The following is an 18301-nucleotide window of genomic DNA, read 5'->3' as shown; positions in this document are numbered from 1 at the left end:
GTCTCTATCCTGTCGAATAAATAAATAAAATCTTAAAAAAAATATACCAACAGCATTTTTCACAGAGCTAGAACAAACAATTCTAAAGTTTGTATGGAACCACAAAAGGCCTGCAATAGCCACCACAATCTTGAAAAAGAAAAGCAAAACTGTAGGTATCACAATTCCAAATTTCAAGTTATATAACAAACTGGTAATAATTAAAACAGTATGGTACTGGCATAACAAAGGACACATAGATCAGTGGAATAGAATAGAAAACACAGAAATAAACCCACAATTATATATGGTCAGTTAATCATCAATAAAGGAAGAATGAACATACAATGGGAAAAAGTCTCTTCAACAAATAGTTTTAAGAAAACTGGACAGTTACATGCAAAAGAATGAAACTGGACCACTTTCTTGCACCATACATGCACACACAAAGAAACCTCTAAACGGATTAAAGACCTAAATATTAGACCTGAAACCATAACAATCCTTGAAGAGAGCACAGGCAGTAATTTCTCTGATATTAGCTGTAGCAACATTTTTCTTAGATATGTCTCCTCAGGCAAGGGAAATAAAAGCAATAACAAGCTACTGAGACTACATCAAAATAAAAAGCTTCTATAAAGAAGGAAACAATCAACAAAACTAAAAGGCAACCTACTGAATGGGAGAAGATATTTGCAAACGACGTTATCTGATAAAGGGTTAGTATCCAAAATATATAAAAAAACTTATAAAACTCAACACCCAAAAAACAAATAATCTAATTAAAAATGGGCAGAACACATGAATAGACATTTTTCCAAAGAAGACATCCAGATGGCTAACAGACACATGAAAAGAGGTTCAGTATCACTCACTATCAGGAAATGTTAATCAAAACTATAATGAGATATCACCTCACACCTGTCAGAATGGCTAAAATTAAAAACACAAGAAACAAGTATTGGCAAGGATGTGGAGAAAAGGGAACCCTTTTGCACTGTTGGTGGGAATGCAAATTGGTGCAGTCACTGTGTAAAATGATATGGAGGTTCCCCAAAAAGTTAGAATTGGAATTACCCTAAGATCCAGTAATTGCACTGCTGGGTATTTACCCCCAAAATACAAAAACACGAATTCAAAGGGATACATGCACCCCTACATTTGTAGCAGCATTATTTACAACAGTCAAACTATGGAAGCAGTCCAAGTGTCCATCGATAGATGAATGGATAAAGAAGATGTGGTACGTATGTATGTGTATATATACACATTATAATATACATAATGGAATATTACTCAGCCATAAAAAGAATGAAATCTTGCCATTTGCTACAACATGGATAGAACTAGACAGTATGACACTAAGTGAAATACGTCAGTCAGAGAAAGACAAATACCAAACGATTTCATATGTGGAATGTAAGAAACAAACAAGCAAGGGGGGGAAAAGAGACAAATCAAGAAACAGACTCTTAACTACAGAGAACAAACTGATGGTTACCAGAGGGGAGGTGAAGTGGGATATGGGGTAAATAGGTGATGGGGATTAAAGAGTACACTTTTACCATGATGAAAAAAAAATTTTTTTAATTGTACATTTTTCATTATACCACATATAATTACATATAAATTGTATGTACAGAAAGTAAACACCACAAAAACTATCCTCTCCGCTTCCAGTAATTTTGCTTCAGTATAATACTTTGAGTTTATACATAGGGTCATAATGAAACTTCTGGACTATAGTGATACTGTAGCGATATTATTGAAGACACTGCTAATTACATAACTCAAGCAAAATAAAGACCTGAAAAACATGTTTTCTGTATGTTACATTTTTTTATGATGAATTATATGTGGTAAATATTCATATTCAATCCACTAAACAATCCCATTATACGCACAACACGAAATCTCCCACTTAGATGAAATTGCTCTTATCCTATTTTGCCTCTGATGGGGTTTGGGACAGGCTGCCCCAAAATATGTCACTTTGGAATATTGATTATTTTGAATTAAAGTTACTTAAGAAACAGTCAGTATAAGAAGGACACTTTGACCCTGCTCTGTGCCCCTGAAAGCAAGAAATAAATTCTCCATGTGAAGGGTACTCCAGCAGAACCTGGAGAGTAAAAGGTATTCTTATCATCAGAGACAGGTAATTCAGGACTGAGAAGGCTGTATAAACTTCATACATTTGCTACCCTAAACCCAAACTTATTTGTCTTGGCATTTCTTCACTAACTTATTGTTTCTTTGTCTAAAAGGTATAAAAGCTGCCTCCTTTGCTCACTTCTTCGAGTCTCATATCCTAGACATATGAATTAAATTTTTCTCCTGTTAATTTGTCTTAAGTCAATTTAATCATTAGACCAGCCATGAAGTTAGAATTGAAAAAGGGAAAGTCCTACCCCCACCCTACCCCAAATATACTTCCTTCTTGCTATCAGTTTCCTAATGTTAAGAAAACCGTAAACTAGAAGACAAGTTTATTTTTAAGAGATATATGACTTTTTTTTTTTAAAGATTTTATTTATTTATTCGACAGGATAGAGACAGCCAGCGAGAGAGGGAACACAAGCAGGGGGAGTGCGAGAGGAAGAAGCAGGCTCATAGCGGAGGAGCCTAATGTGGGGCTCGATCCCATAACGCCGGGATCACACCCTGAGCCGAAGGCAGACGCTTAACCGCTGTGCCACCCAGGCGCCCCGAGATATATGACTTCTAACTTAATAGCAAATAGTCACCCCTGACTGACATCAAACCACAGTTTTTTTCATGCATTTGGAAAAGTAGAATAAAATTAACTAGTTTGTCAAGTAACTTACAGAATTAGCTTTATTAACTACATAAAATGAGTAAATAACTAAAAGCAAAATAATTCAAAAGGTACATAAATTATGAAATTTCAAATTCAGCACTTATAAGGATAATAGTATGCCAAAAGTTAGTAAGTTAATGAATCTTGTGAACCTTCAAAACTCAAAGCATATAATAACTCCTAAATTTAAACTTGACCACAAAATTTTTTTTGGACAAAGCATCACCAAGAAATGGTATTTCAAGCAATACACTTTGAGGGACTACAACTATACAAAGTAGTATTACATACAATTTGCAACTGGACTTAAAATCCAAATAGACAAGATAAACACACACGAAATAAAAAAACTTCAGACACTCATACTAAATATACCACAGGATTTCATGGTTTTGTGTCATATAAACTATGAAACTAGTATTGCTAAGAGCCCAGAAAGGCAAGACCATAGGCTGAGTTAGAATAGTCAATGTAAATTTTGTAATACTCTTAACAGTCTGAAACTGAAATTCTAAGTATTTTTATCTTATGCACTCACTACTTCTGTAATTTTGGAATCTGTCCCTAAGTAAAAAATCAGAGCAGTTAAATAAAATGCTAAGGGTTTGATATATTCACTTAATTCTCCCACAATTCTTTTATGTATATGTTGTTACTTTCATTTTGAAAAACTTAAGTACCACAGGTTAAAACTTACTTGTCCATGTACTTTTTTTTTTTTTTTTTTTTTTTTAATGCCCAGCACAGAGTCTAACGCGGGGTTTGGTCTCACAACCCTGAGATCAAGACCTGAGCTGAGATCAAGAGTCGGACACTTACCCAACAGGGTCATCTGGGTGCCTCTTGTCCAGGTACTTAATACCACTGAACTGTACACATAAAAATGGTTGAGATAACAAATATTATGTGTATTTTACCATAAAAAATAAGAGAAAAAAAACTTACTTGTCCAGGTCATATAATGTATGTGAAATTCGTACAATTACTTCTACTCCAGCCTCAGTAGCCAGTTTCTTAATAGCTGCATCTCGTTCTTTTCCAAAAGGCTCAGAATCATACTCAATTGAAAGTTTAGTAATGTTCCATTCCTAAAATTAAAAAAAGGAACAAAAATGTACACAAATTTTAATAATTATTTTTCCATAACAATAATACATTCTGGGAAAAAGTGAAAAGCTCAAACTCTACATATGAAATGATTATACATAAATCAAACTTTGAATATGCAGGAAGAAATCACACAATTTATAAACTCAGAATTATGAAACTAAGAAATGTACACTCACTAGATTTCAGGCATTGTACTAGGCAGTAGACAATCTAGTAATATGCTTGAAACCAGCTTCCTACACTAAATTGGTTTGTATAGCACTTAACTTTTCAAATAATTTACACTTATATTATCTCATTTGCTCCTCAAAATAACCCCCAGTTTGGCACTTTGGTTAATATCTCCATTTGGCAGATAAGGTTATTTTAAAAATTTAGGGACTTGGGAGACTGGGTGGCTCAGTCAGTTAAGCATCTGCCTTCAGCTTGAGTCATGATCCCAGGGTCCTGGGATTGAGTCCTGCATCGGGCTCCCTGCTAAGCGGGGAGTCTGCTTCTCCATCTCCCTCTGCTGCTGCTCTGTCAAATAAATAAATAAAATCTTTAAAAAAAAATTTAGGGACTTGCCCAAAGTTCACAAAGAACCAGAATACCTGGAGGGTATTTATTATGTCCACTGAATTTTTATCTGCTGATTCTAAGAATTGGTCTTTCACAAACTTTTTTTTTTTTTTTAAGATTTTATTTATTTATTTGACAGAGAGAGAAAGCATGAGAAGGGGGAGGAGCAGAGGGAGAAGCAGACTCCCCACCAAGCAGGGAACCTGATGGAATGCGGGGCTCAATCCCAGGACCCTGAGATCATGACCCAAGCCGAAGGCAGATGCTTAACTGACTGAGCCACCTAGATGCCCTTTCACAAACCTTCGATAGGTAACATCGTTGCTTTGTGGAGGTACTCTGTTTTATAATTTTTTTATTTCTGATTACCAAAAAATGTTAACTGTGGAGATACAGAGATAGTAATAATGTCAGATATTTACTGAGTATCAGATGCTATATCATCTGATAAGTTCTGTACACATCTCCTTATAGTGATTTTTAATGTGACTTCAGGGAATTGTGATTTCCTAAGGGAGTAGTAACTTTTTTTTAATTCTAAATCTATTCTGATATATCTCATAAGAAAAAAAAATCAACTGTAAGTCTACTATTATTTAACTCACTATATGGTAACATACTAATTCTCCAAACCCATACAGTTTAGACAAGGGCTGTTCCCAATGGTGGGTTAAAAAAAAAATACTACTATAAACCTTGCAGTGTATATCCTTATCTTTATGCATGCATCTTGAACAATTTTGGGCATTTTTTCTATGTTTCCTAGAAACTGTTCCTTGAAAAACAATGAATAGATAAGCACATTTAAAATTTTGACAGACACTGCCAAATTTTCCACCAGATGTATTATACCAAGTCACACTCTCATCAGCACTATACCAAAGTGCTTGCTCCCCATACACTTGCCAGTAGTATGTTAAAGGTTTTTAAAAACCACAAACACATACACATGGTATACACAGAAAAACAGTACCTCATTTTAAAAATTTTCCTTTCTTGAACATCTTGAAGAATGCATACCAAGCTGTCAATAGCTGTTACCTTTAAATTTAGGAGTCCAAATAAAGTAATTATTTTTTATTTTACACACTGTTGCATTGCTCACATTTGTTAGTACAATCATGTACTGTTTTGGAAATTTAGAAATAAAATAAGGGTAGAAAAGCATTATATTTGTTTTATAATAAAGCAGTATAGAGCAGTAGTTAAAAAAACATGGATCTAAAGTCAGACTTCCTGAGTTCAAATACTGGCTCAACTATTAGAACAAATGGCTAAACTCTTCATGCCTGCTTCTTCATCTATAAAATGGGTAGAATGTGAGTAATGTGCTTAAACAGTACTTAGCACATAATAAACACTACGTGTTTGCTACAGTAAAATGAAAAAAAAATCATTGTGTTACAGGGTTGCTGAAAGATTAAATGAGATAATGCACGTAAATTTTTAAGGACATAGTATACAGTAAGTCCTCAATGAACGACGGCTATTATTACTAGCTCTTTGTACATTTCTTTTTTTGTGGATTACAGGTTATGTTTGCTTATTTTTCTAGCACAGCAAATTTTTCTCTTATGGACTTGTAAGAGCTCCTTATATTTTAATGATAGCAACCTTTCTCTCCCATACATGTTACAACTTTAGGAATAGTAGTTTGTAATTCTATGATCTTTTTTGATAAACAATTTTTTAGTTTTTAGAGAGATGATAGAGTTTAAGATAAGTCAATAACACTTTTGAAAAGGAAGGGAACATAAGTCAGATAGCTGAAGATCAAAATACAGACCACATTATTAGTAAAGATTAATTGGGGAAAATATACTAGGTTTATGGGCAGGTAAGCCTGAATATTTCACCCCTGAATTAAAGAGATTTACCCACTCAATGACAAGCAGCCCCTTCCCTGCAGTATGGGCTACCCCCATAAAATTTATTGCATAGGAAAAGAGAACAGGAGGTGTGCTCTCAGCAAGTGACGAGAAGAAAAGGTACAATCTGAGCTATACTCACCTAGTTCCTTCTATTAAACTCACCAATGAAATCTTTCACTTCTTCCCTGGGGATAAATTAGTGAATATCTCTCCAAAAGAAAAACGAAAAGCTAGGGAAGAGAAGGTTCCCCAAATATTAAATGTATTCATTTATACATCAAATATTATAATCTTTATTACAGGCCACCAGATACAATGCTAGGTCCCTCCCTCCTGGAGCTTACTGAGGAAGACTGGCGACACAGAGGTAAATTTAAAAAGTAAACACATAATAACTATTAGAAAAAAATAGAATGCTATGATAGAAAATATGGGGATGAGGGTAAGCTGATAAGCTAATTATCTACTCTTTTTCTTCCCCAATCACTCTAGCAAGACTTTCAGTTAGTGGTGAAAGTTTATAGCCTTGCTTTTCTCCCTATCTTAGGTGGAAAGCACTCAATATTTCACCATTAAGAATGACATTAGCTATGTTTTTAACAGACAACTTTTATCAAGTTAACATTTACTGATTTTCTATTCCTAGTTTGCTAAAAGTTTTTTAAATCATAAATGGATGTTGAATTATGTCCAATGCTTTTTATTCATCTATTGAGATAATCGTAATAGCTTTTCTGATATTCTATTAATAGGAAGGATAACCTTAATTGATTTTTATAATGTTGAACCAACTCTGTATTCCTGGGGTAAAAACTAATGTAGTATTATTTAAAAATATTGCTAATTTCAATTTGTTAATATATTGTTAAGGATATCTGAGTCTGTTTCTGGGGGGACATTTGACTATTTTTTTTCCTTAAAATTTCTTCATCAGGTTTTGCTATTAGAGTATGGTATTAGAGTTATGCTGGTCTCATAAAATAAGTGTTTTGGGGAAGTGTTCCCAACATTTTCCTATGTTTTCTGAAGTGTTATAAAACTGGTATGATTTCTTTCTCAAATATGTGATAGAATTCACAACTAAAGCCTTCTTGGGCCCGGAGTTTTACTTATGGGAAGGTTTTCAACTATAAATTCAATTTCTTTAAGAGATATAGGGCTATTCACTTTTTCTATTCTTTTCCTGAGAATTTTGTAACTTGAACTTTCAAGAAAATTTTCATCATTTCATCTTAGTTGTATAATTTATTGGCATTATGTTTATAACATCCTTTATTATGCTTTTAAAGTTTAGAGAATCTCTAGTGACATCCCCCTTTTTATTCTGAATAAAAGTGATTTTCTCCCTTTCTCACCCTGATCAATATTGCTAGTAGTTTATCAATTTAATCTTTTCGGAGACCCAGCTTTTGGCTTTTGTTGACTCAACCAACCAGGGTTCAGTCAGGAAACAGAAACCACATAAGCAATTTGAACAGGGAAAATTTAATATAAAGAATTATTAGCAAGTAAAATGTAGTCAACAATGACAAGGAGTAAAAGAGGAGTTAAGGCTACACTATCCAATATGGTAGATAGTCACTAGCAACAGAAGTGGCTTCTGAGCACTTAAAATGTAGCTAGTTGGAATAGAGATATGCTATAAAAATAAAATATACACTGGATTTCAAAGACTTATAAAAAAAGTTTAAAATAGCTTAAAATTTTAATTTTATATTGAAAGGAAGATATTTTGATATACTGGGTTAAATAAAAAATATGTTTTAGAATATATTATTAAAATTAACTTCATCTGTTTCTTTTACTCTTTTAAATGTGGCTATTAGAAAATTTAAAATTACATATGTGGCTTCTGTAGTCTAAGGTGTCCAAAATTAGCAATTGCAGAACGCTGCTATTACCACTAAATGGAGGGAAAATAAGAAAATAATGAATTAAGAACTTAGAAGAAAAGAACCCTCCATGTTGATTCACATCTCAATGCATGGGTTCTCCTGCCACAGTAACACAAAACCTTCCCTGTAGTGAAGAACTTGCCAAAGGGCAAGGCCAGACCTGGTTCATAGGAACAGCACCCTGCGAGGCTGAGACACTTCCTGCAAGGGTGTATGTAAGCTGGAGCTGGTCTGTGGAAGTGACCCATCAAGGAGCAGAGAAATTTTCCAGAGGGTGTGGTTAGGTTGTCCACAAGGGAGGGTGAGATAAATACTACTGGGTCTTCCACATGCTCAACTGACAGCTAATGTGCTAAGAAAAAAGCACAAGGCTACCAATATGGAAAGCCCCTTCTTTCCTACTATGACTTTGCAGAGAACCACCACCACCATCTTGACAAAACCTAGTATCAAGCCAGGTGACAAAGGAGAAATGTTGACAACATCCAGATTCACTATCACAAAGCAGGACTTAAAAGGGTGGATTAGAGCTGAGAGACAATAAATTGATAATTGCAATTTATTTTCTCTATTGTTTGTCTGCTGTTTCATTGATTTCCATTCCTCTATTATTTTCTTTCTTCTACTTACAATACTATAGGTTTGATTTGTTCTTTTCTTCTACTTTTTAAAAAGGTGGAAGCTTAGTTCTTTGATTCCTTCTTTTCTAATAGAATATTGAAGGCCATTAATTTTCCTCTAAGCACTGCTGTAGCTGAATCCCATAAATGTTTTTTAATGGCAAGTCGAATTTTAATATTTTAAAGAAATCACCCTAATGTTAATACTAATTTTTAACTGAAGTATGTTGTGAATCCCATAAATTTTTGTATAGTTTCCATTATCAGTTCTAAATATTTGCAATTCTCTTGCTATTCATTTTAATTCTACTGAGGTCAAATAATATATTCTGTAAGATGTCAGTTTTTTGAAATTTATTGATATCTGTTTTGTGGCTGAACATATGGTTTATCTTGGTGAATATTTCATACACATTAAAAAGGAATGTGCAGTTTTGGGGTATAGTGTTCTGCAAATATCACTATATCAAATTGGTTGACAGCATTATTCATATCACCTGTATCTTTATTACTTTTTGTATATTCTATCAATAACAGGGTTTATCAGTTTGAGATTCACATATTTTTATGTTGTTAGTTGTACATATACATTTATAATAGTTTTATCTTATTGATGTAAGATTGCTCATACTCTGTTAATTCTGTCTTGAATTCTACTTTCTTAGGCTTACTGTTTGCAAAATATATCTTTTTCAGTCTTTATTTCAAACTGTTTATTAATTTAAAAAATTTTTTAAGGTTTATTTATTTATTTGACAGAGAGAGAGAAGGAACACCAGCAGGGGGAGTGGGAGAAGGAGAAGCAGGCTTCCTGCTGAGCAGGAAGCCCAATGCAGGGCCAGATCCCAGGACCCCAGGATCATGACCTGAGCTGAAGGCAGATGCCTAACAACTAAGTCACCCAGGAGCCCCAATTAATTTTTTTTTTATTTAAGTAGAGTTAATACACAATGTTATACTGGTTTCAGACCTACAACATAGTGACTCAAATGCTCTAAATGTTATGCTGTGCTCACCACAAATGTAGCTACCATCTGTGACCATAAAACACTATTACAATATCATGGCCTATATTCCCTATGCTGTGCCTTTTATTTCTGTGACTTATTCCTTCCATAACTGGAAACCTGTATCTCCTGTTTTTCACATTTTTTTTCTGTTTTTCATATTCTTATTTTTTATTATTTATTTTAAAGATTTATTTATTGATTTTAAAGAGAAACAGAGCAAGCGAGAGCAGGGGGAGGGGCAGAGGGAGAAGGAGAGAGAATCCTTAAGCAGACTCCCTGCAGAGCAAGGAGCCCAATGCGGAGCTCAATCCCAGGATTCTGAGATGGTGACCTGAGCCAAAATCAAGAGTTGGACACTTAACTGACCAAGCCACCCAGGTGCCCCTCTTCATATTTTTAAAATGTCTCTTCTAATTAGCACATAGTTGGTTCTTGCTTATTATTTATCCAGTCTGACAACTTGTGCCTTTTAAATGGTGAGCTTGAAGTAGACCATTTACACTGAACAAAATTATTGATATAGTTGAGCTTAAATTTACCCATGTTTTCATTTAAATGAGTCAAATATTTTTAGTATTCCATTTATACTCCTAGATTAACTTTTTTGAAATAGCTCTTTATGCTATTTTATTTTTTTAAGGTTTTATTCATTTAATTGATAGACAGCCAGCAAGAGAGGGAACACAAGCAGGGGGAGTGGGAGAGAAAGAAGCAGGCTCCCAGTGGAGCAGGGAGCCCAATGTGGGGCTCGATCCCAGGACCCCAGGATCACACCCTGAGCCGAAGGCAGACGCCTAACAACTGAGCCACCCAGGCGCCCCTCTTTATGCTATTTTAGATCACAGTGTACATTCTTATCACTGTCTACCTACAAATCACATATTACTATTGAATAATGTAAGAATATAGATACTTGTATTTATTTTGCTCCCATCTTGTGTGATCCTGTTATAAATTTTGTTCCTATATATGTTACAAGCCCCTTAATATTGATATTATCTCCTACAATTCCTGCTATTAGTTGGTTTTAACCTGTCAATAGTCTTAAAGAAAATAGAATATATAAATATACATAACTAAAAATAATAAAAAAGTTGGTCTTTTAGATTTCCCCATATATTTAGTGTTCTTGCTTCTTTCTTGCAGATCCTGTCTTTCATCCACAATGACTTCCTTTCACCTAGCAGAACTTCCTTTAGTATTTCTTACAGTACAGATCTGCTGGAAATAAATTATTCTGTTTTTGTCTGCCTGTAAATGCCTTCATTTTACCTTTTTAAATTTATATCTATCTATCTATCTATCTATCTATCTATCTCTCTCTCTCTCTCTATCTATCTATCTATCTATCTATGTCTATAGCACCAGGTATTCCCAGGCAGTCTCCCATCCAAGTACTAACCAGGCCCAACCCTGCTTAGATTCTGAGATCAGACAAGATCAGGCACATTTTAGGGTGGCATGGCCTTAGACAACCTTCTTTTTCTTCTTCTTCAGGGTGGTATGGGCTTAGACTACCTTCTTCTTCTTTCTTCTTCTTCTCCTTCTTCAGGCTGGTATGGCCTTAGATTACCTTCTTCTTATTCATTTTTTTTTTTAAGACTTATTTATTTTAGAGAGAACAGGGGGGAGGAGCAGAGAGAGAGAGGGAGAGAGAGAGAATCTCAAGCAGACTCCCCGCTGAGTATGGAGACTGATGCAGTGCTCAATCTCACTACCCTGAGATCACGACCTGAGCTGGAATCAAGAGCTGAATGCTTAACTGACTGAGTCACCCAGGTACCACTACCTTCTTTTTTTTAAATGAATATTTTTGCTAAGTTAGCAAAGTTGTTTGTAGGGTTTGTTTGTTTTTTTTTTTTAAGATTTATTTTTAGAGAGAGAGCGAGCGCAAGCAAGGAGGGCCAAAGGGAGAGAATCTTTCAAGCAGACTCCCCGCTGAGTGAGGAGCATGACATTGGGCTCAATCCCACAACCCATGAGATCATGACCTGAGCCAAAACCAAGAGTCGACACCCAACCAACTGAGCTGCCCAGGCATCCTGTGTGTAGTTCTTTATAAAGATGTCATTCAATTACCTTCTGGACTCAATGGTTTCTGATTTAAAAAGCCACCAACATTCTTATTGTCGTTCCCTGAATATGTCTTTTCACCTCTGGCTACTTATAAAATTTTCTAACTTTGGTTTTCAGTTAATTGACTTTGAGGTGGCAAGACGTGGTTTTCTTCATATTTATGCTGTTTGGGGTTTTGTTGAGCTTCTTGACACTGTGGGTTGATATCTTTTATCAATTTCAGAAAATTCTTTTCTTTTTTATTATGTTATGTTATTCACTATACAGTACATCATTAGTTTTTGATGTAGTGTTGCATGATTCATTGTTTGCGTATAACACCCAGTGCTCCATGCAATACGTGCCCTCCTTAATACCCATCACCGGCCTATCCCAATCCCCCACCCCCCTCCCCTCTGAAGCCCTCAGTTTGTTTCCCAGAGTCCATAGGCTCTCGTGGTTCATTCCCCGGTTTCCCCCCCCCTTCATCCTTCCCTTCCTTGTCCTACCGATCTCCCTGCTATTCCTTATGTTCCACAAATGAGTAAAACCATATGATAATTGTCTTTCTCTGCTTCACTTATTTCACTTAGCATAATCTCCTCCAGTCCCGTCCATGTTGCTGCAAATGTTGGGTAATCGTTCTTTCTGATGGCTGAGTAATATACCATTGTATATATGGACCACATCTTCTTTATCCATTCGTCTGTTGAAGGGCATCTCGGCTCCTTCCACACAGTTTAGCTATTGTGGACAATGCTGCTATGAACATTGAGGTGCATATGGCCCTTCTCTTCACTACGTCTGTATCTTTGGGGTAAATACCCAGTAGTGCAATGGCTGGGTCATAGGGTAGCTCTATTTTCAACTTTTTGAGGGACCTCCACACTGTTTTCCAAAGTGGCTGTACCATCTTGCATTCCTACCAACAGTGTAAGAGGGTTCCCCTTTCTCCACATCCTCTCCAACATTTGTTGTTTCTTGCCTTGTCCATTCTTGCCATTCTAACTGGTGTAAGGTGGTATCTCAATGTGGTTTTGATTTTAATTTCCCTTATGGCTGATGACTCTGAACATTTTTTCATATATCTGTTAGCCACTTGTATGTCTTCATTGGAAAAGTGTCTGTTCATATCTACTGCCCTTTTTTTTTTTAAGATTTTATTTATTTATTTGACAGAGAGACAGCCAGCGAAAGAGGGAACACAAGCAGGGGGAATGGGAGAGGAAGAAGCAGGCTCCCAGCGGAGGAGCCTGATGCGGGGCTAGATCCCAGAACGCTGGGATCACGCCCTGAGCCGAAGGCAGACACTTAACGACTGAGCCACCCAGGTCCCCCTCTACTGCCCATTTTTTGATTTGATTGTTTCTCATGTATTGAATTTGAGAAGTTCTTTACAGATCTTGGATACCAGCCTTTTATCTGTAGTTTCATTTGCAAATATCTTCTCCCATTCTGTGGGGTGCCTCTTTGTTTTGATGACTGTTTGCTGTGCAGAAACTTTTTATCTTGATGAAGTCCCAAAAGTTCATTTTTTCTTTTGTTTCCCTTGCCTTTGGAGACGTGTCATGAAAGAAGTTGCTGTGGCTGATGTCGAAGAGGTTAGAGCCTATGTTCTCCTCTATGATTTTGACAGATTCCTGTCTGACATTGAGGTCTTTCATCCATTTGGAGTTTATCTTTGTGTATGGTGTGAGAGAGTGGTCGAGTTTCATTCTTTTGTATATAGGTGTCCAATTTTCCCAGCACCATTTATTGAAGAGCCTGACTTTTTTCCATTGGATGTTTTTTCCTGCTTTGTCAAAGATTAGTTTACCATAAAGTCGAGGATCCATTTCTGGAGTCTCTATTCTGGTCCACTGGTCTATGTGTCTGTTTTTGTGCCAGTACCATGCTATCCTGGTGATCACAGCTTTGTAGTATAGCTTGAAATCAGGCAACGTGGTTCCCCCAGCTTTGTTTTTCTTTTTCAACATTTCCTTGGCAATTCAGGTCTTTTCTGGTTCCACACAAATTTTAAGATTGTTTGTTTCAGTTCTTTGAAAAATGTCATTGGTATTTTGACTGGGATGGCGTTGAATGTGTAGATTGCTCTGGGTAGCACAGACATTTTAACTATGTTTATTCTTCTGATCCATGAGCACGGAATATTTTTCCAGCTTTTTGTGTTTTCTTCAATGTCATTCATCAGTGTTCTGTAGTTTCTAGAGTATAGATACTTTACCTCTCTGGCTAAGTTTATTCCAACATATCTTATGGTTTTTGGTGCTATTGTAAATGGAATTGATTCCCTAATTTCTCTTTCTTCAGTCACATTGTTCGTGTATAGAAATGCAACCAATTTCTGAGCATGGATTTTGTATCCTGCCACATTACTGAATTGTTTTTTTTTTAATTACCAATTTTTATTTTTATTTTATTTTTTTATTTTTTATTTTTTTAGGCTTTAAGTTCTGGGTAAATTACCAATTTTTATTTATTTATTTTTTATAATAATATTTTTTATTATATTATGTTAGTCACCATACAGTACATCCCTGGTTTTTTATGTAAAGTTCCCTGATTCATTAGTTGCATATAACACCCAGTGCACCATGCACGGTGCACATTACTGAATTATTATATGAGTTCTAGTAATTTGGGGGTGGAGTCGTTTGGCTTTTCCACGTAAAGTATCATGTCATCTGCAAAGAGAGAGAGTTTGACTTCTTCTTTGCCAATTTGAATACCTTTTATTCTTTTTTGTTGTCTGATTGCTGTTGCTAGGACTTCTAGTACTATGTTGAACGATAATGGCAAGAGTGGGCATCCTTGTCGTGTTCCTGGTCTTAAGGGAAAGGCTCTCAGCTTTTCCCCACTGAGGATGATATTCACTGTAGGCTTTTCATAGATGCTTTTTATGAAATTGAGGACTGTATCCTCTATCCCTACACTCTGAAGGGTTTTAATCAGGAAAGGATGCTGTATTTTGTCAAATGCTTTTTCTGCATCCATTGAGAGGATCATATGATTCTTGTCTCTTCTCTTATTAATGTGATCTATCACACTGATCCATGTGCACATGTTGAACCACCCTTGCATCTCAGGGATGAATCCCACTTGGTTGTGATGGATAATCCTTTTAAAGTACTGTTGGATCCTATCAGCTAGGATCTTGTTGAGAATTTTGGCATCCATATTCATTAGGGATATTGGTCTGTAATTCTCCTTTTTGATGGGGTCTTTGTCTGGTTTTGGGATCAAGGTAATACTGGCCTCATAGAATGAGTTTGGTAGTTTTCCTTCTGTTTCTATTTTTTGAAAGAGCTTCAGGAAAATAGGTATTATTTCTTCTTTGAATGTTTGGTAGAATTCCCCAGGGAATCCATCAGGCCCTGGACTCTTGTTTTTTGGGAGGTTTTTGATCACTAATTCAATCTCTTCATGATTAATAGGTCTGTTTAGATAATCTATTTCTTCCTGTTTCAGTCTTGGTAGTTTATAGGTTTCCAGGAAGGCATCCATTTCTTCCAGGTTGTTTAATTTATTAGCATATAGTTGTTGATAATAGTTTCTAAGATTGTTTCTATTTCCTTGGTGTTGGTTGTGATCTCTCCCCTTTTATTCATAATTTTATTAATTTGGGTCCTTTCTCTATTCTTTTGAATAAGTCTGGCCAGTGGCTTATCAATCTTATTAACTCTTTCAAGGAATCAGCTTCTAGTTTGGTGATCTGCTCTACTGTCTTCCTGGTTTCTAATTCATTGATCTCTGCTCTAATCTTAATCAATTGTGTTCTCGTGCATGGGTTAGGCCTGTTCTTCTGTTCCATCTCCAGCTTCTTAAGGTGAGAATATAAGGACTGCATTGATTGTTCTATTCTTTTGAGTGAGGCATGGATGGCTATGTATGTTCCCCTTAGGAACACCTTTGCAGTATCCCATAGGTTTTGAACTGATGCATTTTCATTCTCATTGGTTTCCATAAATTGTTTAAGTTCTTCTTTAATTTCCTGGTTTACCCAATCATTCTTAAGCAGGATGTTTCTTAGTTTCCAAGTGTTTGAGTTTCTTCCAAATTTTTCCTTGTAATTGAGTTCCAGTTTCAAAGCATTGTGGTCTGAGAATATGCAGAGAATAATCTCAGTCTTTTGAGACATGTTTTGTGACCCAGAATATGGTCTATTCTGGAGATCGTTCTATGTGCATTCGAAAAGAATGAGTGTTCTGTTGTTCTACGGTGTAGTGTTCTGTATATATCTATGAGGTCCATCTGGTCCAGTATGTCATTCAAAGCTCTTGTTTCTTTGTTGATTTTCTGCTTAGATGATCTGTCTATTGCTGAGAGTGGAGTGTTGAGGTTCCCTACTATTAACGTATTATTACCTATATGTCTCTTTATTCTGGTTAAGAGTTGGCTTGTATATCTGGCTGCTCTCCTGTTGGGGGCATAGATACTTATAATTGTTAGATACTCTTATTGGATACACCCTCTAAGAATAATAATATAGTGTCCTTCTGTATCTCTAACTACAATCGTTAGCTTGATATCTAATCTGTCTGATATGAGAATTGCTACCCCAGCTTTCTTTAAAGGTCCGTTGGCACAAAAAATGGTTCTCCATACCTTCATTTTCAGTCTTGATGTACCTTTAGGTTCAAAATGAGTCTCTTGTAGACAACATATGGATAGGTCATGTCTTTTTATCCAATCTGCAACCCTGTGTCATTTTATGGGAGCATTTAGGCCATTCACATTGAGAGTGATTATTGAGAGATATGATTTTAATAATGTCATGCTGCCTGTGAAGTCTTTGTTTCTACAGATTGTAAATTTCTGTTCTCTATCACTCTTGGAGTCTTTTTACTTTTATAGAACCCCCCTTAATATTTCTTGTAGGGCTGGCTTGGTGGTCACATATTCTTTCAGTTTCTACCTGTCTTGGAAGCTCTTTGTCTCTCCATCCATTCTGAATGGCAGCCTTGATGGATAAAGAATCCTTGGCTGCATGTTCTTCTCACTTAGTGCTCTGAATATGTCTTGTCAGCTTTTTCTGGCTTGCCAGGTCTCTGTAGACAAGTCTGACATTATTCTGATGTTCCTCCCTCTGTACGTGAGGAATCTCTTCCCCCTGGCCGCTTTCAAGATTGTTTCCTTGGATCTAAGATTTGCGAATTGTACTATTATGTGATGTGGTGTCGGTCTGTTCTCATTGATCTTGGGAGGGGTCCTCTCTGCCTCTTGGACACGAATGCTTATTTCCTTCACCAGATTAGGGAAGCTCTCAGCTACAATTTGTTCAAATATCTCTTCTAGACCTTTCTCTTTCTCCACCCCCTTGGGGATGCCAATGATTCTGACATTGGAACGTTTCATTGAGTCAATAATCTCCTGTAGTCTTATTTCTTGAAAGTGGAGTTTCTTAAGCCATGTTTCTTCTCTTTCTTTCTTTTCTATCATCTCATCCTCTAACACACTAATTCACTCTTCTGCCTCGTTTACCCTGGCCATCAGAGCATCCAGTTTAGACTGCATTTGATTCAGAGCATTCTTAATTTCCACCAGATTCACTCCCATTTCCACCCTTAGAGATTCCATATTTTTGTTAATATTTTTTTCAAGCCTACACATCATCTTGACCATTGTTACTCTGAAATCCATTCCAGACAATTTAGTTATATCCATATCCATTAGTCCTGTGGCAGAGGCCACAGTCTCTGTTTCTTTCCTTTGTTGGGGGTTCCTCCTCCTTGTCATTCTGATGCGGTGTGGTTGCGGGGATGTACAGAGCCCAAATTATTGACCAGGACCCAAGCAAGATGTACTTGTTTTATAGGGACCTTATGGATGTGGGCTTCTTGTTTTTTCAGCCTGCCTTCTGGGGGAGGGGCCTGCTGTGCTGATACTCAGGCAACCCTGTTTGGGTAGAGTTGCCGTGTCCCCTGGGGGGTGGGGGGCGATGGGCACAGTGAGAACCAGTTTTTCCAGGCGTTCGTTCTCTGGCAGCTTTCCCTGGTGGCTCTCTGTGACTCTTCAGAGGGTCAGAGCAGCAGTGACCGTATCCGAACCTCTGTCTCAGAACAGAGATCACAGTCTGCTCTTCACTGAGCTCTCCTGGCCACTCTAACTCCATTTCTGTCAAAGCTGCTAAAAACCCCGCAGCGTTCCGGGTTGTGCGCCCCACAGCCATTCTCCCAGTCCTCGCTCCCAGGGCCGGCACACCTCTGCCCTTTGTGCTTCTAACACCGCCAGCCACCCCTGGTTCCCGCACTTGCTCCAGAGCTCCGGTTTTTAGTCTCGTCACATGTGCACTCCAGAGCTCCCGGTGTCAGTCTTGTTCATGCACTCCTGAGCTCCCAGTTTTGGTCTGGTTCACACGCATGCTCCTGAACTCCCGGTT

The 18301-nt window shown here is 36.7% G+C and overlaps 1 protein-coding gene and 1 pseudogene across 3 annotated transcripts in view; both read right to left on the bottom strand.

Annotated features, from left to right (window-relative positions):
• CRY1 (cryptochrome circadian regulator 1) overlaps positions 1-18301 on the bottom strand; it is a 99156-nt gene that overhangs the window by 13835 nt on the left and 67020 nt on the right. For all 3 annotated transcript variants that reach the window (XM_026499738.4, XM_057316328.1, XM_026499739.4), the window contains exon 3: positions 3746-3888. In XM_026499738.4, coding sequence (XP_026355523.1) covers positions 3746-3888 — 143 coding nt within the window. The remainder of the gene's footprint in view (positions 1-3745; positions 3889-18301) is intronic.
• Positions 11221-11340, bottom strand: LOC113256465 (5S ribosomal RNA; annotated as a pseudogene).

Source organism: Ursus arctos, unplaced genomic scaffold (genome assembly GCF_023065955.2).
Source record: "Ursus arctos isolate Adak ecotype North America unplaced genomic scaffold, UrsArc2.0 scaffold_21, whole genome shotgun sequence".
Taxonomy (NCBI): domain Eukaryota; kingdom Metazoa; phylum Chordata; class Mammalia; order Carnivora; family Ursidae; genus Ursus; species Ursus arctos.
This window is presented reverse-complemented; position numbering and strand designations above follow the sequence as displayed.